Source organism: Cnephaeus nilssonii (assembly GCF_951640355.1).
Source record: "Cnephaeus nilssonii genome assembly, chromosome: 19".
NCBI classification, from domain to species: domain Eukaryota; kingdom Metazoa; phylum Chordata; class Mammalia; order Chiroptera; family Vespertilionidae; genus Cnephaeus; species Cnephaeus nilssonii.
The window spans coordinates 10,887,491-10,909,917 of NC_137090.1; the positions used below are offsets into that span (position 1 = coordinate 10,887,491).

At 50.5% G+C, this 22,427-nt stretch overlaps 1 protein-coding gene across 2 annotated transcripts in view; it reads left to right on the forward strand.

Moving 5' to 3' along the window:
- The window catches only part of IGF2BP1 (insulin like growth factor 2 mRNA binding protein 1), a 40,300-nt gene extending 28,065 nt beyond the window's left edge, over positions 1 to 12,235 (forward strand). The window contains exons 6-15 of one of the 2 annotated variants that reach the window (XM_079798385.1): positions 652 to 933; positions 1,796 to 1,930; positions 2,834 to 2,956; positions 3,792 to 3,927; positions 4,534 to 4,656; positions 5,050 to 5,166; positions 6,627 to 6,701; positions 7,389 to 7,520; positions 8,118 to 8,231; positions 9,705 to 12,235. In XM_079798385.1, the coding sequence (XP_079654511.1) occupies positions 652 to 933; positions 1,796 to 1,930; positions 2,834 to 2,956; positions 3,792 to 3,927; positions 4,534 to 4,656; positions 5,050 to 5,166; positions 6,627 to 6,701; positions 7,389 to 7,520; positions 8,118 to 8,231; positions 9,705 to 9,797 (1,330 nt within the window). In that variant the 3' untranslated portion in view covers positions 9,798 to 12,235. Of the gene's footprint in view, positions 1 to 651; positions 934 to 1,795; positions 1,931 to 2,833; positions 2,957 to 3,791; positions 3,928 to 4,533; positions 4,657 to 5,046; positions 5,167 to 6,626; positions 6,702 to 7,388; positions 7,521 to 8,117; positions 8,232 to 9,704 lie in introns of both variants that reach the window. The other variant, XM_079798384.1, reaches the window with a different exon arrangement.
- Positions 12,236 to 22,427: the final 10,192 nt, after the last annotated feature.

Sequence of the window (22,427 nt, forward strand, 5' to 3'; positions counted from 1 at the left end):
TATTCTAGACGTCTCCTGGGCTCACAATTTTCCGGAGGCTCCTACTGCCCCTTGTGGCCAACCTATGGTTTTTAGCCTGGCTTTAAAGATCATGGCAGCACTTGCTCACTACCCACTACCTGCTGTTGCCTTGTTTACATTTCTAACCAGCGACAGGTTTGGGAATGGAGGGGGCTTGCCCCTCCCCCCAGTGTCATTCATCCGGTTAGCAGACATTCCAGATACACTTAAACTCCTGCTCCCATGTGGTAATAAGCAAGCCATTCTGTCTCCAACTCTTAACTCTTTTTCACATAGTTTCCTTAAACATAGAAGGTGCCAGACTCAATAGGTATAAAAACAAGTCTTGTGAATTGTCACCTTTATTTATTGTATTTTTTTCATTTATCGTGAATCACATGCGATTCCTACATGACGCATAATAGGTAGTTTTGGCTGAAATTGCCAAGATGATCCCAACATTAATTGGAAATAACTAATTTACGTTTCCCTTTGATGTCTTAGGCCGTGTAGACTGGAAGGGTCCCTAAGGTGGAGGTGGGGGTGGTAGGCAGGTGGTCATATCCCTTTCTTCAGTGCTTTACCAATGGAGGGCATTTGGTGTCATTGGCATGGGTTGGAGTAACCAGTAGCTTCTCTCTCTGTCCCCAGAGCCATCATGAAGCTGAATGGCCACCAGCTGGAGAACCACGCCTTGAAGGTCTCCTATATTCCTGATGAGCAGACAGCACAGGGTCCTGAGAATGGGCGCCGAGGGGGCTTTGGCTCTCGGGGTCAGCCTCGACAGGGCTCGCCTGTGGCCGCCGGGGCCCCTGCCAAGCAGCAGCAAGTGGACATCCCCCTGCGGCTCCTGGTGCCCACCCAGTATGTGGGCGCCATCATTGGCAAGGAGGGCGCCACCATCCGAAATATCACAAAGCAGACCCAGTCCAAGTGAGTCTTGGCTGCCGGGGGATGGAGATGGGTGCCAGGAAGTGGGGGTTCGTACCTGGGAGGTGGGTGCCTCCTGGAAGCACACTGAGTGGCGTCAGTAGGAAATGTCTGCTGGAACATGTTCATTCTTTCCCATTCAGGAGCCACTGCTTCCAACCCCAGCCTCCTAGGCAGGCGGGGTCAGGTCGGGAGGTAGAATGGGCACGTGCTGCACCAGGTGGTGGCAATTGCTGGACCTCGTCCTGTTGTTAGTAAAAAGGGATCTAAAATTTCCCATAGAAAGTCTCAAGCAAGCAAACCTAGCCTTGGTGATCAGTCAGTCTTCAGTGCTCTGTGGTTTTAGCACCACTTCCTGGTGTTAACAGGACTGGTCAGCCTGCCAAGTCTGGGCCCTCGGTCATAGGTCCTAAGTCCGTCCCATCTCCTATTCCGCCACAACCACTCTTCTCTAATCGTTACAGCTGACCAGTGTACTCTGGGAGAGAACAGGTCACCTGGTGTCCTTATTCATAATACAGCCTTCATTATTTACTTCTTATTTGGGACAATGTGCCTCCCCTTTATAGTCGTCTTGGGGCGGGGGGAAACCTAGAATTCACAAATTAGAGTGTGGGCTGTTGATCCCCAAACTGGCAGTCCCATGGTAGATGCCATCATTCTAACCGCCACCTCCTGATTAAGACAGGATCCAGAGCAACAGGCTGGTCACGTGCCCCTGGCCCTCCCCCGTTCTGCCTTTGATTGGCTTTGTTCCAAGTAGAGCTGCTCCCGTGCCTTTGGTTGAGGAGAGGTTGGGGGGGCCCGAAAAGACCCACTTCCCCCAGGGCCGACTGACCAGCCATCCCGTCCTTGTGGTCCTCAGGATAGATGTGCACAGGAAGGAGAATGCAGGTGCTGCCGAGAAGGCCATCAGTGTCCACTCGACCCCCGAGGGCTGCTCCTCCGCCTGTAAGATGATCTTGGAGATCATGCACAAGGAGGCCAAGGACACCAAAACGTAAGGCTTCCGCTTTCCTATGAATGTGGAGACTGCCACCTTCCTGGATCCAACACACTTTGTTAGCGGGAGTACAGAGACACAGGGACAATCCGAATTGTACCAAAGGTTGTGAATTGAAATCTTCTTTCCCACAAGTAACACCTCGCATACCCTCTTGAAGTTCTGTGCACTCGGAAGCGTATATGCACACGAGCACATGCGTGTGTTAGCCTAAAGAGGGTCATCATGCACATTTTAGTGCATATTTATAAAGCTATTTTATACCTTGCTTTTTTTCATTTTCATGCACCAATACTAGTCCATACTGACCCAACTCATTTTTTATAGCTGCAGATATTTCTCTTTTTTAAAAATACTATAGTATATTTTTATTGATTTCAGAGAGGAAGGGAGTGGGGGGGGAATATAGAAACATCAATGATGAGAGAGAACCATTGATCGGCTGCCTCCTGCACATCCCCTACTAAGGACTGGGCTCACAACCTGGGCATGTGCCCTTGACCAGGATCAAACCCAGAACCCTTCAGTCCACAGGCCAATGCTTTATCCACTGAGCCAAACCGGCTAGGGCTAGCTGCAGATATTTCTACAGTGTGGCATTTTCATTTTTTTATTTTTAATTGACTTTTCAAGTGTACAGTTGAATGATTTTTAATATGCAGAGGCCTGTGAAACCATCACCACACTTAAGATAATGAACATGCCCATCAGCAGCATCGTTTTTGTGCCCCTTGGCAGTCCACCCCCACCACCCCATTTCTCGATCCTAAGCAGCCACTAATCTGTTTAGTACTCTTCTTACGTGTCGTTCTGTCCTGTGGTTTGTCCTAAAAACCTCATTGGCGTGGCCTGATGCCCGAGTCTCCACATGCCCCTCACGTCTTCCCTTGTCTCCTTAAGGGCTGACGAAGTTCCCCTGAAGATCCTGGCCCATAATAACTTCGTGGGGCGTCTCATTGGCAAGGAGGGGCGCAACCTGAAGAAGGTGGAGCAGGACACGGAGACGAAAATCACCATCTCCTCGTAAGGCTCTCTTGTATTTCCTTCCTTGTGATGGGATACCCGCGGGCCTGAGGTCGGCCATATTTCACGACTGAACCTTAACCTTTTGCACTTGCATGTCGAGTGTGACTCGACACGGTTAACATTAGAATAAAGGAATCGAGAAAAAAAGCGAGTGCAAAGGGTTAATACTTCTTGCCCCTTAAGTTGGATGAGTTTCTGCCCATTAAAGAAGACTCGGAGGTGGTGAAGAGTATTTGTTTTGACAAGGACTGGGGCTCTCCCATCACGCTGCTGTGTGGGCTGGGGGGCTGTTAGGGTGCCGCCTCCTCAGTCCTGCTCCCCCTGGCAGACCTCAAGTGCTCTGCATCTCCAGGAGAGGCTGCAGCTTGGAGCCGGGGCTTGTGTTTCAAACATGACGGTCGGGCTGTGAGACCGGGACAGATCTGGGTCCTTTTCTGAGGACAGAGCGTATGCGGTGGCCTGCCTCTCCGGGTGGGTTAGCTCCTGTGAGCACCGAGTGTCATGTCATCGGCGACTTGCTGGTGCTGGTGGGCAGAGTTCTGCTGTGTTCTAGAAAGGCACAGGAAGTGGGTGGCCTAGAACCCCCGGGGAAAGGCGCAGCCTTCTTGCTTCCCCCATGATGACAACCCGTGATTGGATTCCTCACAAATAGAGGGGTTTCGGTGGGGTGTTCTCATCTCCCTGCACGTCTTCCTGCCCTGGTTACAAAGCGAAGGCCAGACAGAGCCGTTGGGCAGAGGTTAAACAGCTTGCAGAATGGAGCTGGGGCTCGGCCCTGGCCGGCCCGGGCCTGTCCCTTGAGTGGAAGGGGGACCCTCTGCTCTCCCCGCAGGCTGCAGGACCTCACCCTCTATAACCCCGAGAGGACCATCACCGTGAAGGGGGCCATCGAGAACTGCTGCAGGGCTGAGCAGGAGATCATGAAGAAAGTTCGGGAGGCCTATGAGAATGACGTGGCTGCCATGAGTGTGAGTGCCAGGCACCTGTCTGCCCCTTTCCGAGCCTGAGCTGCACAGAGTGGGTCTTCCTCTTGGGGCGGGCGTGCCAAGTGCTGTGTGGCCTTGGAGGCCTTTAAGTTTCATTAATAGGGGTTTTATAATGATATGAAAAATTTGTGTTTGTGTAGACTTTAGCGGGTAGAGGGTCCATCATTTACATCTGATTTTCGGGCCGGGGGTGGGGGGCGGCAAGGATGTGGGAAGGTGATAAAAAAGGTGAGTCCTGGAAGTCAAACGGAGATCTGTCCCTGCCACGTCTCACGTCGGTGTGTTGCAGTACATGGCTGTGAGTCTGTCACCTGCTCAGGGTGGGATGAGCCAGAGAGGACGGGCTTCTGACAGAATAAAATTGGTTGGAGTGGCTAGCTCTCAGTCAGTAACTCCACAAGTACACACGTGAGCACGTGTGAGAACTAAAAGGGCAGGCGGTGTTCGGGTAAAAGCATGTCTTTTGTCTGTTTTTGGCCGACTCTGTCTCGGAATATTCGCCCTCTTAGTTCAGCCAGGGCCACACAGAAGCGACCACCGGGCCCTGTCAGCCTGAGCTGACCTTCCCCTCCTCCCCTGTCACCCCAGCTGCAGTCTCACCTCATCCCCGGCCTGAACTTGGCTGCCGTGGGTCTCTTCCCAGCCTCGTCCAGTGCGGTCCCGCCGCCTCCCAGCAGTGTCACGGGAGCTGCTCCCTACAGCTCCTTCATGGTAAGTGCAAAGCCTCTCACAGAACCCCTGGGCCCGGCGACGGCGTCCCTTAAACGGTCCCACTCCTGTGGGAGCCCGATCCTTGGGGGTTTGTAGGGAGCTGGGAGGGTCTGAGGTTGCTTCTCCATTGTTCCAGCCCCTGGCGACAGGTCAGAACCTTGACTCCGTGGCGGGCAGTCTCAGATGCTGCCAGGGATGCTGATTCCGCCCTCCTCTTCCTCCAGCTTCTTCCCTTGGTTCCTGCTGGGCTTAGGGAGAGCCAGAGAGGGTGTTGCCCAGGGTGGCTGGGTGCCTGCCCCCCTTGCTCCTTGAGGATGCACGGCAGGGGTGTGGAGGGGCTTCTAGGCTGTGGCTCTCGGCCTGTGGTGACGACACGCCCTGTCTTGGCAGCAGGCTCCGGAGCAGGAGATGGTGCAGGTCTTCATCCCTGCCCAGGCGGTGGGCGCCATCATCGGCAAGAAGGGGCAGCACATCAAACAGCTCTCCCGTTTCGCCAGCGCCTCCATCAAGGTGATCTGCCCTGCCTCCCTCCGGGTCCCCGATGGAACTGCTCCGCTCCATCACCCCCTTGCCTTTGTTCCCAGGCGCCCCCGTCTGGCTGGTGTGGGGGCCTTTTCCCTGTGGCTTTTGGCCTTGCTGAGTTCTCCGCAGAAATCCTTCCAATTTCCGGGCGAGGGAGGAGGCGGTATTGCAGCCTAGAGAAGGAGGTTGGGTTCTGCCACAGACTGACGTGGGTCCAAGTTCCCGTTCCTAGGCTGTGTGACCGTTCCTAGGCTGTGTGACCGGAGGCTCCGTGTCCTCATCAGAATAGCAGTCATCACAGCACTCGGAAACGGTGCCGCTGGAGCCCCGGCTCAGTCGGTGCCTGGTGGGCAGTGGGTGCTCAGTAAACGTTAGCTGTCCTTTTACCTTCCCTGGCGGTCCCGTGGAGAGGGAGCCTGTCACAGTGACACAAGGGCCTTGTTACATTGCACACGTCTAAATCCTTTGGTTTCTTAAAGTTTTGGTGAAAAGCAGTGATTGTTCTCTGAGGAAGTGCGGTCACTGCCCTCCCTCTTGTCATCTCATCATTATGCTCCCTCCCCCGAAAAGACTCCACTGAAACCTCCCAGGAGCTTGGGTGGTGAGAGGAGGGTGGGGGCCCTGCCTAGATAACGGCACTGAAGCCAGCCAGCCCATCCCTGCCTTCAAAACAGTTTTGGTACAAGGGGCAGTGACTTTGAGACGTGGAGTCTTTTTTTCTTCCCGTGTTCTCAGAAGTGGATAGTGGGAGTAGGGGGACTGGCACAGTGGAGATGGAGGGCTCCTCTTTTTTTATTTTTAATTAAAAAATATTTTAAACTTGTTTTTTAGAGAGAGAGACATTGATTTGTTGTTCCACTCATTTATGCATTCACTAGAGGCCCGGTGCATGAATTCGTGCACCAGTGGGACCCCTCCTTCTGGCCTGCAGAATCGGACCCAAACCTGCTCTCCGACATCCCCTCAGGAGTCCCGGATTGTGAGAGGGTGCAGGCCAGGCCAAGGGACCCCACTGATGCACAATCGGGGCTGGGGAGGGATGTGGGAGGTTGGCCAGCCGGGGAGGGACCGCAAGGAGGGCTCCAGGGCATGGCCAGCCAGTCTTGCTCAGTCCCAATTGGCCGGACCCCAGCAGCAAGCTAACCTACTGGTCAGAGTGTCTGCTCCCTGGTGGTCAGTGCACATCATAGCGACTGGTCGACTGCCCCCTGTTGATCAGTTCACATCATAGCAAGCAGTTGAGTGGCCTTAGCATACATTAGCATATTGTGCTTTGATTGGTTGACCAGACACTTAGCATATTAGGCTTTTATTATATAGGATTGGTTGCTGCTTGTATGTGCCCTGACCAGGGATTGAGCCCACAAACCTTGGTTTATGGGGACAATGCTCCAACCGAGTACCCAGCCAGGGCAAGGGCGCCTCTTGACCAGCTGTTTGCTTTGCAGATTGCTCCTCCTGAAACTCCTGACTCCAAAGTTCGTATGGTCATCATCACTGGACCCCCAGAGGCCCAATTCAAGGTTCTGATCTTTATTGTTTTCCTAAACTGGAAACACTGGAATTGACTGGGGAGGGGGTGTGCAAATCAGACTGGCATCGAACTTCCCTCGCTACTTCTCAAAGGTCATATGGGAAAGAAGGAATCTGAGGCTTCTTCCCTGTGCTCTGCCTTGGTTACTGCGGAGGGGAAGGCCTTCAACGCCAGATTCCCTTCTCTCCCTTACATCTCTACTACATCCCTGGGTTCTCGAACTTCTGGTCAGAAGCCAAAGCTGGTTGTTAACTTAGCCTGACAGGGACGGAGAACGGCAACAGCTCTCCAGGCTGTGGAGTGTCTGATAGCCTGTCCCCTGAGTGACTTGATCAGCTGCTACATGGACCTGAATTGCTAGCCACTGCGTTGTCCAAATAAATGCCCTCATCCCAGACCCTCACGGGTCTGGTTTCACCAAACTGAACGCATTCCTCTAGGAAGAATGTATTCGGTTACTCTACCCAGGTTCTCCAATACAGATAAGGGGAAGGGACCCTGACGGGTCAGTGCTGTTGATCTTTCATGTCACATGGCTTAGGTGGTTGATCTTCCTCTAGGTGGGGTGGGCTTGTGGGCCAGAAGAGGGTCAGGTGGAGCTTGGGGGCTGCACTTTGTGTTTTGTCATATATATATATATATGGCCTCATGATTAACAATGACCTCTTCTTCTCAGGCTCAGGGAAGAATTTATGGAAAACTCAAGGAGGAGAATTTCTTTGGTCCCAAGGAGGAAGTAAAGCTGGAAACCCATATCCGGGTGCCAGCGTCGGCGGCTGGCCGGGTTATTGGCAAAGGTGGCAAAACGGTGAGCCGTGAGGGCCACTCTGAAAGTTCTAGGCCTTAGTCCCCAAACCCAGCAGCTCTGCTGTGGCCTCCTGCTCCGCTGCCCAATCGCAGGACTCCCACTTGGCCCGTTTCCTTGATTCTGCTCCCCAAGCTTCGCTTCTGACTCCCATTCCACCTGCTAGTTGCCAGCTTCTTGCCCCTCCCTCTGAGCCCACCCATGCTTTTTTTTTTCTTTGTTGTTTAAAGTATTACATATGTTCCCCTTTTCCCCCATTGTCCTCTCCCAGCCCACCCCTGCCTTCACCCCCCTGTTGTCTGTGTCCATTGGTTATGCTTACATGCATACAAGTACTTTGGTTGATCTCTTACCCCAGCCCCCAGCCCCCCAAATCCTCCCCTGCCTTCCCTCTGAGGTTCGACAGTCTGTTGCTATCTCTGTGTCTCTTGATCCATTTTTGTCCATCAGTTTATGTTGTTCATTCTATTCCACAAATGAGTGAGATACTTATCTTCCTCTGACTGGCTTATTTTGCTTAGCATAATGCTCTTCAAGTCCATCCATCACCCTTGGTTTCTTGGTGGCAGCTTGAGCTCTTCTCTGCCCACTTACCCCCAGGTGAACGAGTTGCAGAATTTGACAGCAGCTGAAGTGGTGGTGCCGAGAGACCAGACCCCTGATGAGAATGACCAGGTCATCGTTAAGATCATCGGGCATTTCTATGCCAGCCAGGTGTGTATGGCATTTCCTCATCACAGGCGGGTGGCAGGAGCCCAGGGCTCAGAGAAGCAAGACTCCAGAGGTTGGCCAGCATGACCTGAACAGTCCCGGACCCTGCCTGCCTCTGGGCTGGCCTGTTCTCTTCCAGGTGCATGAGTGTGATGCATACATGCTTTATTTCCTCTACGATGCCCTAGGGCAGTGGTCAGCAAACTCATTATTCAACAGAGCCAAATATCAACAGTACAACGATTGAAATTTCTTTTGAGAGCCAAATTTTTTAAACTTAAACTTCTTCTAACACCACTTCTTCAAAATAGACTCGCCCAGGCCGTGGTATTTTGTGTAAGAGCCACACTCAAGGGGCCAAAGAGCCGCATGTGGCTCGCGAGCCGCAGTTTGCTGACCACGGCCCTAGGGAAAGCACTGACAACTCATGTGTTTCATATAAATATACTAGAGGCCTGGTGCATGACATTTGTGCATGGGGGGGGGGTGGCCCTCAGCCCAGCCTGCATCCTCTCGAAGTCTGGGACCCCTGACTGCCGGATTAGGCCCACTAACGCTGCCATGGAGGTGGGAGAGACTCCCACCACTGCCGCTGTGCTCGCCAGCTGTGAGCCCAGCTTCTGGCTGATAGATGCTCCCCCTGTGGGAGCGCACTGACCACCAGGGGTCAGCTCCTGTGTTGAGTGTCTGCCCCCTGGTGGTCAGTGTGCATCATAGTGACCGGTCGTTCCGCCCTTTGGTCAATTTGCAAATTAGCCTTTTATTATGTAGGATGACTTTATAATTTATATATTAACGATCTTTCCTGTTATTTAACGTTGGTCCTTCCCTAACCATTTTTTTGCCCTGGATAAGAAAAGAAATGGGTATTTTATTGCCCAGTCAGTCTTGCTCATGGAAAGGAGACATTCTCTGGTACATTTCTGTCAAGTGAATTGCATTCTGCAGTGGATTTCCCTTGTAAAACTGTTCTTAGGGAAGAAACTTTTAAGAAGTAAAGTAAAAAATACTAATCCTTTGGTATTTTGCCCATTTTCACGGTGCTTATTTCACTGATGTTTTTTGTTGGTTAATCCATCTCCGGGCGTTTCATCCCCTTCTCCGGGGATACTCACATGTGTAGTGGAGTTGTGATTTGTGACAAAGTCTCCTAGTTGATGACCCTTTGTCCAGAACATACTCTGGCAACTCGTGTTTTGGGTTCAGTAATGACAGCTTTGCTAAGTTTTAAATGCGGAATGAGTGGATACTATCCCCTCCCCCACCCCTTTCCTTGCGGTATTGTCCTGTAGGTGCTCGGAGTCCATTCAGAGGCAGACAGACTGGGGTCACTCTACACAGTCTTCCTCGTCTTTCTGAAGTCCTGTGTGTCCTGTGGTCGGGGTCTGAATCCCCGTGACCTTTCCCTGTGTGGGGGGCTGTCTCCTCCCTCGCCTTTGAAGGCGCTCACTCCCTCCTCGCCTCTTCTTCCTGCAGATGGCCCAGAGGAAGATCCGAGACATCCTGGCCCAAGTTAAACAGCTGCACCAAAAGGGACAGAGTAACCAGGCCCAGGCGCGGCGGAAGTGACCTGCCCCTTCCCAGCACATCAACTCGAGGACGGCGGGCTGAAACCGAGGGCGCGTTCTCCCCAGCAGGCCTGAGAATGAGTGGGAATCAGGGACGCTTGGGCCGGGATGTAGATCAGGTTTGCCCACTTGTTTGAGAAAGATGTTCCAGTGAGGAACCCTGATCTCTCTGCCCCAAACACCCAACCAATTGGCCCAACACTGCCCACCCCTCAGGGTGTCACCATGGAAATTCTAGCTCAGGGTGCTTTTAAACGTGGATTGTTTTAAGTAAGTTCTTCAGGTCCCACCGAGAGGGTGGGCCAGATCCCAGTGGGAAGAGAAATAAAATTTCCTTCAGGTTTTTAAAACATGCAGAGGGGTGTTTTAATCAGCCTCAAAGGATGGTTTGCTTCTTGATCCTAAAATCCTTCCAGCCTTCTCCTGCTTGGTTTATTGGTTAAAATACCTCCATTCTCATGCCCTGACCTAGCCTCTTCCTACATTCACATGAATTATTTTTATCTTGACCGCTACCAGAAAAAGTGGGGACCAGTGCATCGCTTAGCTTACGTTATTGACTCAGAGGGAGAAGACACGTCAGCGTCTGAGGTTTAATTCCCATCCCTCCCTAAACCAGCCAACAGGAACAGCAGGGAGTAAAGACTGGAGGAGACCTGGGGAGGCAGGTGATTAAAATAAGTAATCCACGTTTAAAAGGAGTGCCCTGGTGGCTGATCTGTTCCCGATCACCATCTTGGAAAATTGGCACAATGAAAAGTTCCCCACTCCACTGGGGCTCCCCCACCAAGATCCCTCGAACCGTGCAGGCCCTGCATCGTGTCCAGGTGCACATGGTGGTACTGAATGCTCAATGGGATAGGGGCTGACCACTGTACCGTCCCTGATTCCCATCATTCTCAGGCAGATTTTATTATATTTTTTTAAAGTCTATTTTAATGATTGGATGTGAGCACTGGGAAGGGGACTCGCTCCCCTTGAGAAAGTCTCAGTTCCAGGGAAGACTTGAGTGGCCCCAAAGGCTGCCACCGTGCCCTCACCCTAGCCCGCGTGCTCCCGCGAGGGCTGGCTCCCAGAGGCAGGGGTTGCGGGCACTCCCCCCCACCGGCACTGTTCTTTTGGTGGTGGCGGGATGTGGAACCCAACCCTGAGCTCCCAATAAAGCGAAGGTTCATCATCTGGCATATTTCATGAATATTCAGCAAATCGGAGAGTATTTGCTTTTGTTTTTACCCTAGAGGCATCACTAACTGATGGCTTCTGCCTCCACGAATCATGGGCGTGATGAAAGGTGTGCCTAAAAAACAAAATTCAAAATACCAGCAACGTGTTATGCACAAAGGGGTAAATAGACTTAATTTATTGATTTACCAGCCTCAATAAGATCCCGTTGGAAGGTCAGGCCCGTGGAAGACGGCAGCCATCAGTTACCTGAGGTCAGGCCTCTCCTCCTGATATACTTATGTCGACGCATACCGGCCCGGCGGCGCCCTCGGACGGTGCTGCCGCGTGTGCCGGGCAGGGAGGGCGGCCTCCGCATGTGAGGAGGCCCACGTGTGGAGTCCCCTCCTTCCAACATGGCAACCACAGTAAGGAGACAACATGACGTGTGGGCGGAGTCAGTCAGGTAACGCTGTGCGCAAGTGAACTACCTCAAGGTATGGAGTTACCTCAGCAATTACTTTCCTTTTTGTTCCCCCCACCTCTTTTTTTTTTTCTTTGCGGCTTGCTGATATTTTATATAAAAAAGAAAAGCAAAGCAAAAGAGAAGCTGATAGTCTTGAATATTTTATTTTTTTAATGAAAAGAAAAAAATGAGAAAGTTATGTTTCGTAATTTCTTAATTTCTTACAACATGAGCCAGTGCAGCCCTTTAGGAACTCTCTGGAACAGGCCCTGTGGGAACGGCCTCGGGGGCTGGCTCCTTGGGCCCTGGGAGGAGACGGGGGCTGACTGGGAAGGTCCAAGCCGGAGGCCCCAGGGTGAGCCTCTGACCTCTGACCTCGGTCTCCTGGGCAACCCTCCCTGGTGCCCCCACTCTCCCCCTTTGGTTAAAGGGCATCCCAGCCGGTCTTTCCCACCAGTGGTGCTGTTGAGATATTTTAAAATATTGCCTCCGTTTTATCGAGGAGAGAAATAAAACTAAAAAGTATATACCCTTTAAAATGTATATTTCTCTGTCTAAAATATGGGAGCCAAGATCCTATTGGTGGAAGAGACAAAGCTGCCCCTCTAACCACCCCCCACCCCCCCCAGAGGTCCACCTGGTCTGCCATTGCGATGCTTTCATCTCTGTGTCTCGTTTCCATCCCATCTTGTTATTCTTCTTGGTCTGTTTCAGTGGCCCAGGAGGCAAGCAGATTCTTGGGTAACTGCTCCTCTCCATCCCCCTAACCTTAGGTTGATCTGATGGTGGACCCAAACTTAGGGAACTCTTGATTTAGGGTGGGGGGTGGTAAGGGGAGGGGCAGGGGAGAGGGGAACGTGATTGGGGGCAGGCTCCTGCCTCATCCATCATGTCTTACACTTTCTCGCTGTGATGTTCCCTGTTGGCCCCCAGAACTGCCTACCCTACAGAGAGGAGGAAGCAGGAACGCATTTAGGGGGAACGTCAGGCCAGTAATAGTTAAGCTCCCCCCCTGTCCTAACCACAGCGGAGGGTCTCCAACGTCCATCTCTGGCTCTACCTGCTTCATCCCGGAATGAAGCAGACAACGTTCAGACATCGGCCGCTTAGTGATTTAAGGTGAATTTCCAGCAGCAAGCATGCTTTGATTCCTGGTTCAAACTGCCATCAGAAAAAAAGAGTCCCACAGCCCCCGAAATGTGATGGTTGCCGTGTGCAGTCTCCTTGGGGTGCTGCTCCCTTCCCCTCCAGCCCAGGTCCTTTTCCTTTGGCTGATTCAGCTCCCAGGAGAGGCCAGGACGTGTGGGAGAGACTGGCCAACTTGACTAGGATTAGGCACCGCTCCACTCATGGCTGATACTTGCCCAGCAGGAAAATCGTGAAAGTTACACTACTAGGAAGCAAAGGGAATGTGGTTTGGTAGTTAGGGTTTAGCGGGATAAAGGGCTTGTCTCGGTGGGTCCGCCTTTGACCCATAGGCCAGGTCTTGGGGCGAGTCCTCGCCCTCCTGCCCGTCGCCTCCATGTCCCCATTCTTGGCGAGATGACAAGCTAACGTGAAAAGCACTTGGGAGATTTGCATGACCTGAGAAAAAGCGACTTCTGTGCTCTAAGATACATGTGTGTGTGCGCTACATGTGTATGTTTAAGAAAGGACCATCTCTTTAGGATCTATTTTTTAATTCTGTGGAACACGTGGAGAACCAGAACGGTTTGGTTCACTGACTTGGAAGCTGCATCTGACAGTTACACCCCGATGGCTTTAATCCCCTTGAGGGTCTGGTTGCCTTTTGCCGTTAGGGTTGTGGGCTCAGCTCCTGGGAGGGGTGTGGGTGGTAGGGAGCCATGTTTAGGGACAGGGAGTTTTATCACTTCCGACCCTTTTCTCCCCTCCTCCCAGTCCTCACTCTTCTTTCCTCTCCCTGAGCTCCCCGCTTCTGGAGGCAGCTGGGCGCTGCTCTCTTAGCTGTGCCTCACTATTGGCAGAAAGACCCCGTGACAAACCCAGAGAACCCTGGATGAGACCTTCCCGTTGGTTCTTTGGGTCCGCTTTCCTCTGTGCCAAAGACAGACAGACAGACAGAGGCTGAGAGGCCGTTTCTGAATCCAAGCAACAGCCATCTTTCGACATAGACCTGGGCTGTCTGAGAAGGAGAGGGCTCCTGGACACTGTGAGCTAAAGGCAGGTCCCCTCCTTTCTGAAGCTCCTGGGGGGTGTGGGGCCATCATTCGTGCCAAGGGGTAGGGAGCTGAGGAAGGGGTCCGATGGCTCCTGGTTGCACTTTGGGGACGGAGGGGGAGTTTGGGGCTCCTCCACGTGGGACTGCTCTCGGTCCCCTGCCCCCACTGCAGAGATAGCACGCGCGTTCCCTTCAGGCCTGGCAGACGGGCAGTGAGGAGGGGCCTCAGTTAGCTCTCAAGGGTGCCTTCCCCTCCTCCCACCCAGACATACCCTCTGCCAAACTGGGAACTGTAGTGCTACGTAACTACCTCACAGAGCCCCTACCTCCCGCCCCTCCAGGGGTGGGGGACTCCTTCCATCTCCCCACCCCCAAAGTGTTTATGGGGAGAGCCTAGTGGCTTTGACATTCAGACCATGCAACTGTTGGGCCTGTTGGTTGAAAGCTGGCAGGAGGAGAACAGCACAGCCTGACACGGTCATTGCAGGAAGGTGGGAGGAAAACCCTCGGTGCCAGGGGACAGAAAGCCGTTTCCCTTCCAGACACTCGGTTTAGATGCAGAGCGTTTTCTGTTGTGTTCAGACTGAGAGCAGCACCAGCTGAGAACTTCAGTTTCTTTCCTTTGGATGCATCAGGCTTCTCTATGGGGTGCAGGACAGGAGGCCTCACGACCGAAGGTGCATTTGGAGGGTGAGGGCCACAGCCCCAACCCTGACTCGGCCCGCCGTGGGGGCAGAGTCTGACCGGCACCATTGGTGCCTTAGTATGGTGAGTCCGGACTGACAAGACAGAAGGAAGACATTTTTTTTTTTTTCTTAAATGAACTAGCAGGAAGCTCCTCGGAGCGTGTGTTTTGAGCCGTCACAGGTGATTCTGTGCTAGGAGTACAAATGGATTAACTACCTCAGTCCTACAGTAAGGTTGGAACCCAGGGCAGGGACTCATGCATGGGGTAGGGATCCCAGCCAGAGGGGTGAGCTGAGGCTTGTGCCACAAATGGTTTGTCCTGGAGCAGGCAGGCCTGCCCGCACCCCCCACTCTTATCAGTTGGGTTGGGAGGGCTGACCATGAGGTCCCATGTTTCCCCCCTTTCCCTCCAGCTTGTCCCCCTCACCTGCTATTTCTTTGTTGGACCAGAGGATGAGGAGAGGAGGGGGGCTGGCTGGAGGTGAGATCTGGGGTGTGGCCTAGAAGCCAGGGGGCCCGGGGAAGCCAGAGCGAAGGCCTCTTCAACAGGGTTTCTGTGAGATGCTCCACCTCCGCTGCATCCGCTTCTCTGTCTCCACGGAGACGGTGGCTGTAGAAGGCAAAGAGGGGGGGCAGGATCCTTTGTCCTGAGAGTCTGAGGGCCAGGTCCTCTGGTCGCTCAGGTGTCTTTGTAGTCTGGGGAGTTCCACTGGGCCATCCCAGCCCCTCCCCACCCTCTAACGAATGGACCTCCTCCTAGAAGCCCCAACTTCACTTTTGTTTTATCTACCTCTTAGGAAGACAATAGAGAAAAATTAGGTAGTGGCAACTCCACTTGCTTAGGTTAGGGGGGCGGGAAAAGATTTCTTTTTCCAAAGGAAAATAAAAATATTACCTTAAAAACACTTTCCAAAAAATTTTAAAAACCAAAAAAAAAAGAAAAAAAAAAAGAGGGAGACATTTTCCAGTATCTGCTGGATTATTTTAATTCCCCAAACTTTTCTCTTTCTTTTCCCCCATAAATAAGTTTCACTCTTTGGCGAATTTCTCCACTCATTTAAGATGACACCCTACTCTTAACAGGTACAGCTTTCCCATCGGGCCCCCTGGCCTGCCCCTGCCCCTGCCCCCACACCCCATTCCTGCCCCAGAGTCCTTCCCTGACTTCTCACCTGTTACTCCCCCACCCGACCCCACCCCACCAGGTGACTTCCAGTCACTCTCTGCAAGAACTAAGGCTTTGTGTGTGTTGGGGTGCTTAGGTCTTGATTTACCCTTTTCCCCTGTGGGGGTTCGGGGGGGCCACTTGTAACACTTTTGTAAGTTGTATGTAACCCACTGCAATGGAAAGGTAAGATGAATTTCAGCAGATAATGAGCATCATGAATAAATATCTGCCCCCATTTGGATTCCCCTCTGTCTCCAGCATTTTGATCTTGGTCCCAGGAACCAATATAAATCAAAGAGCCCCTCCGCCGAGGCAGAGTGAGTGGGTATGTGAGAGAGGTCTCTTACTCAGGACAGTGGAAAATGTATTGTTATGAGTGCGAATCACTGTGGGGGCTGGAGCGGGGACTCGAGTTTGTGATTATGCGACCCTCTTCTGTAAATGTGGCCACTTTGGAAATTGTACTTTGCTGGAAATGAGCCAGCCGTCACCACCCGGATTTTGATTGTACCCTTTCTCCTACCCTTGAATCTGGTCTTGACTTTGTGTGTGGGGGTGGGGGAGGTGGCGCAGCTGGCTCAGACTTTTCGGAGTTTGTTCTTTTGCTGGATGAGCACTCCAGTGCCAGCCACGAACCACTTCATTCCACTATCTCCATTTCAAAATAAAAGGAAACTTATGGAAAGCCGAGTGTGTCTGTGTCTCAGGGAGGGCGCTCTGGGTGGGGGAGCTGGGCTGCCGCCTCCGGGTGAGAGCAGAGTCACTCAGGTACGAAGCAGGCATTTGGCTTCCACTTACAGCGCAGCACAGAGGAGTGGCTCTTACATGGTGCCTTGCTCTGAATTCCCTTTGCATGTTAGAATAAGGCCTCCATTAAAGATGCTCAGCCCTAGCTGGTTTGGCTCAGTGGATAGAGCGTCAGCCTGCGGACTGAAGAGTCCCTGGTTCAATTCCGGTCAAGGGCACATGCCCGGGTTGCGGGCTCAATTCCCAATAGGGGGCATGTGGGAAGCAGCCGATCAATGGTTCTCTCAACATTGATGTTTCTCTCTCCCTCTCTGAAACCAATAAAAATATATATTTTAAAAAACATGTTGAGATCACTGTGCAGAGGGTTGCAGTTGCTTTGGAAATGAGGAGGGTGTGTTGCTGGGTCAGGAAATAGTCAGGGTGTATTGCTCTTCTTGGCAATGTACCTGCCCCAAGAAAGGGAGCTAGGTCACCATTTGTTGTGACCCTGCCCGCCTATATTTTTCCTTTTCGAAGGCTGGATTGGAGGGACAGCCTCATGTGACATGACCTGGACTCCAACCTGGCACTCCTGATCTTGGTCCAGACCTTCCTACTATGTCATCGGTCTTAAAAAGATGGCAGGAGGGGACTGGCCAATGCCATGCTTACAGGAATGTTCCAGGCCATTGAGCGAGTAGATGTGCCTGGGATGTGAAGGCGTTCTGAAGTCTGGTGCACAAGGAACACACTAAGAATTGCCCCGCCTTCCAGTTAGGTTGTATAGTTGCCCAGGCAACTGAGCAGATCAGTGAAATCTTCGCTTCCACAGGGGACAGTGGGGAGAATTTTGTCTTTCTTTCCTCCTACCCACCCTCTCCCTTTTTTCTTCCTTTCTTTCTACTTAATCCAATCTTGTTTGCAAAATTTTTTAATTGAGTCAGGGTGGGTTAAGGTTATTAGGTTGGTATTGGTGTTGCTGTTAAATTTTTTTTTTTAATATATTTTATTGATTTTTTTACAGAGAGGAAGGAAGAGGGATAGAGAGCTAGAAACATCGATGAGAGAGAAACATCGACCAGCTGCCTCCTGCACACCCCCCACCGGGGACGTGCCCGCAACCAATGTACATGCCCTTGACCGGAATCGAACCTGGGACCTTCCAGTCCGCAGGCCGACACTCTATCCACTGAGCCAAACCGTTTTCGGCTGTTGCTGTTAAATTTGCCATACCAAACAACTTGATAAAAGTCAAGACATGGCCCCGGCTGGCGTGGCTCAGTGGTTGAGTGTCGACCTATGATCACGGTTCAATTCCCGGTCAGGGCACATGCCTGGGTTGCGGGGCTCGATCCCCAGTGTGGGGCGTGCAGGAGGCAGCCAATCAATGATTCTCTCTCATCATTGATGTTTCTATCTCTCTCCCTTCCTCTCTGAAATCAATAAAAAATTTTTTTTAAAAAGTCGGGACGTGATTTTTAAGTCCCGGTGGAAGCTTTGTATAGAAGGTGAATACTTATTTGTTCCTTGCCTTGTTTCGGAAATAATTAAAAGTTAAAACATGGGAATGGAACCCTGTGGAAACTTTGCTAATAATGGCCAATGTCAGTTGAGATAGTATAAATATTGTGCTTCTTACACACCGATACGGTACTAAAGGTTTTACATGATGGGTTATTTAACCCTCACAACAATCTTAAAATGACTATGACTCCCATTTTATAGATGAGGACATTGAAGATCAGAGAGGTCATGTTACTAAAGTCACAGACATTTGATTCTAGAATCTGTATCTTTAACAGTACAGCTAATCAACAACTCTGCAAGAGAAATCTTAATTGGTGCACGTGAGACAAGATGGAAACTCAGCCCTGGCCTGTGGCTCAGTTGATTGAGTGTTGTCCCGTGTACTGAAAGGCAGCTAATTCTGTTCTTGGTCAGAGCACATGCCCAGGTGGCGGGTTCAATCCCCGGTCGGGGTGCCCACAAAGGTAACTGATTGATGTTTCTCTCTCCCTCTCTGAAATCAATTTTTAAAATGCTTTTTTTTAAAAGATGGAAATTATTTCAGCTGGTCAAATCAGTTATGCCTTGGTCTTGCCGTGTCACATATACATGAGATGGACAAATTTGGTGTCCAACCTTGGGGCCCATAAAGTTAACAGTGCCCCTAAGACTGGAGGCTGCATGGGTCAGGTTAGGGGATATATGCATGTCCCAGGACCTGGTGGCACAGCCCTCACCTAAGTGGTGGGTGAGAGGAGAGGCGTTTTATCCACGGACTGTACAGATCAAGTCCAGGTTAGGGAATAGGACTTCCTGGGATCTGATAGCTAATGTACCTGTTGGTAAGCATTTGGAGGTCAAGTGGCTCGAGGTAGGATTGGTGCCTTCAGGTGTTAAAGTGATTGTGAGGCTGAGTTCAGAGCCACTTAAAACCTAAAATCAGTGCAAAGCTGAGTTGACTGGTGCAAGTTGCTCCCTCAGCTTTCAGCTACTGCATTACTCCTGCAGTGTCTGTGTTAAAAGTTCTTGTCTATGTTTCTGTTAAAAAAAGCCCTTAATAGAGTTTGGGCAAGAAACTTGATGTGAAGAGAGAGGAGGGAAAAAAAAAAAAAAGATAAAGTAACTTTGCAAATGAAGGGTCCAACCCATTCATTGTATCAACTGTTGCAAAAGATGTAATTGGTATTGAAATGCATCACGTGTTTGAATTGTGAATGTGTGTGAAGTATTAGAAAATTCCTCCGGTGTCCAAAATTTTCACTATAATGATGTCTTGTTCGGCAAGTTAAAGATCTCTTTCTTCGTGGCCTTGGCTGCCTGCCAGCAGGGTGACCACAACCCGAAAGCCCCACCAAGACTCGGGGCCTGCTTGCCAAGTAAAGTGCCTCGACACAATGGACTTCTCCGACGGTCAAGGAAAAACCGCTGTTGGTTTTTATGTTTTTGTTTTTTTTTACAAAGTAAAAAAGATTCCTCATTCAAAACTTCTAATTCTTGGCAAAGTTGGCCTGTTCGTCTTGCTGTAAAAAATTAATTGCTGAGGGCTGCTGTAACACACTACCCCAAAAGCTGGTGGCTTAAAACAACAGTTCTGGAGGCCACAAGGCTGAAACCAAGGCGTCAGCCGGTCAGTTCTTCCTGGCGGCTCTCCGGGACCTCCTTCCCATGCTTCTCTTGGCTTCTGGAGGTGGAGGGCAATCCGTGCTCTTCTCTGTGGCTCGGTCTCTATTTTTCTGTCTCCTATAGACAGTCATTGGATTTAGGGCTTCATTCAGGATGATCTCATCTTGAGATCCTTAGACACCCATCTGCAAAAGACCCTTGTTCCAATGACAGTGACATTCTAAGGTCTGGGTGGGCATATCTATTGGGGGGACACCACGCCATTACAGAGGCATACTACTCGGCTTTGGCCCGCCTGCCCCGACAATTTGGCTACCTTGGATTTTTAATTCCCCTTCTCTTGGAGATTGATAAGGTCACAGTGCCCTTTGGAAAAAGACAGGTGAGACCCTGCAGGCCCACTATGGATTAGGATGCTTGGATGGTAGCAACTCTGGTTGCCGAAGCATTTGGTGACAAGGAGCACAAATGGTACTTGACTACCGCCCTGAGATCTCTAGTGCTTTGGGGTGGTAGTAGGGTTAGAGGAAAGGGGAGAGGACCCCATAAAGCTAAGAAAAACATAACATGGTTGTTTACCCTTTTGTACCACTGGGAAAGCAAAACTGGTCACCCTCTGGCCCATTAGGGTAACCAGACATAAAACACTGGTCAAGGGCAGTCAGTTAGGCAGAGATGGACTAAGATGGTCTCTTACAACGAGTGGGAAAGAGGGACATTAAAGGTGGTTTGGGGCAAAAGCCTAACACTTAGTCCACTTGAGCTGCTATAACAGAGTCCATAGATTGAGTGGCTTATATGGGACAAACAACTTCCCACAACAGAAGCCCGACCACAGGTCGAGGTAAACGTGATTCAAGCTAAAGAGAAGAAAAAGAAACAAACTGAGCCCCAGCCAGCGTGGTTCAGTGGTTGAGTGTCGACCTATGAACCAGGAAGTCAGGGTTCGATTCTGGGTCAGGGCACATGCCTGGGTTGCAGGCTTCATCCTCAGTAGGGGGCGTGCAGGAGGCAGCTGATCAATGATTCTCTCATCATTGATGTTCCTATCTCTCCCTCTCCCTTCCTCTGAAATCAATAAAAATATATATTCTTGTAAAAAGAAACAAACTGAATACCCAGGCTGTAGGACATCATAAGCTTGGCATTTTGTATCAGGAAATCCTCAAAGAGGAGATTGATGGTTTGCCCATGAGGGGAATTCTCACAATTAGGCCATGAGAAGGTCCCAGAATTTAAAGATCTGAGCCTATAGCCGCTGAAGATGCCCGGCCAGCTTAGGCATTTACTGTAGACAAACAGGAAGGAAGACCAAGAGGACTTGGAGCCCCTGCTGAGGTCTGTGCTGTTCAGACTGGTGTAGGTTCCATGCCTTCACACCCCCTCTCTACCCAGACATTTCCCCCTTCGAGAACAAATAGGACTAGGGCAGAAGCCAAGGTTCCTTCTTCCCTAAGGAGTGCTGAAGGGTAGATGCATTTGTCAAGGTATACGGGAGACTTGGTAGCAGCCAAGGTTGCCAAACCTTTTCAGTCCTTTTGGACAAGTCACTGTGGTGCCAGGAAGCACCCATGGGCATGGTTGGAAAAATACTGCAGCTGGATTTGAAAATAACTCCCAGATTGGACAATGGACCTCCGTCACTTCATAAGTGGATCTTTTGAGCCCATGTACACAGAAGTGGTTGTCACTTAACTTTCATGTCTCTTAATCTATGTTTCATCCCTCCCCCCCCCCGCCCCCCCCTCCTCGCCTGCCCCAAGTTCTTTAACTCTCTCCATAGCATTCTGGAGGATTTCTTCAGATCTATCTTCCAGTTTAGAGAATCTCTTTTTAGCTAAGTCTTAATTAATTAATTAATTAATTTGTTAATCCTCACCTGAGGATATATTTCCATTGATTTTTAGAGAGAGTGGAAGGAAGGGGCAGAGACAGACAGAGGGAGAAACATTAATGTGAGAGGCACATTAGTGTGAGAGAGACACATCGATTGGCTGCCTCCCACATGGATCCTGATCAGAGCTGGGGATGGAGCCTGCACCAGAGGTATATGCCCTTGACCAGAATCCAACCAGGGACCCTTCAGTCCACGGGCCAACTCTCTATCCACTGAGCCAAACTGGCTAGGGCAAGTCTAAGTTATTTTTATCTGTCCAATTTGTTTTTATTTTAATGTTTTTTTCTTATTTATAAAACTTCTATTTGAATCTTTTTCAAATACACCTGTTGTTTTTTTTCCATAATGTTCTGGCTTTAAGGATTCGATGTTTTATTACCTTTGAAAAATGCAAACACACTCATTTGAAAGTCTATTTCAAATTGTCATATTATTCCTAGTTCACAATTTGTTGCATTTGCTAACTATTTCTCATGGTGTTGGGTGTCCTACACTTCACAATTTTTATTTATGAGTTTATCTTTGGGATAATCTCTCTCTGGGTTTCCTCTTGTGGGATACTCATTATTATCCTGGATTATGAGTATGCCCTGTTATGTTCCCTTTTATAGTTGCCTCTTTGGAAGTCATACAGGATCTACTTGTTCTGAATCAGTTTTTACAGTAGTTTGTCAGCTGGAAGTTCCTGCATTGCAAACTCTGTGACATCGATAGAGAAAGGGTGAGGCTCAACAAAGGGCTCAAATTCAAGCCGCTGCCTCATGTCCCACGAAGGGAATTGATGCCGACTTCTCCCCTTAGGTATTATCTGTGTCCCGAAGACCTAGTGGCAAAGTCTTTTCTGGGTGTGACAGGGACTGTGGGGTGCCTTCCAATATTCATTCTCGCTTTCTTCAGGGCAGGATCTCAGTTTTATTCAGGCTGCCATTCAGTTCAGCTAAAAACAAACATCCCCACCATATTTACAGCCCATCTTAAAGCTAGGGTGTTCATGTGACACAATTCTGACCAATGAGATGTCAGTGGAAGTCACTGGCTTATTAATGAGGGGCTGATTCTTACTGGGAGATTCAGCTTTTTGTATTTGGTCCTTCTTCCCTCCTCCAGGAATGTGGGGTTGAGTGCTCGGACCTCAGCAGTCATTGTGTAAGCATGAGGATGAAGCCTCACCCTGGATGAGTGGAGTGGAGAGCTGGAGGAACCTGGGTCCCAGGT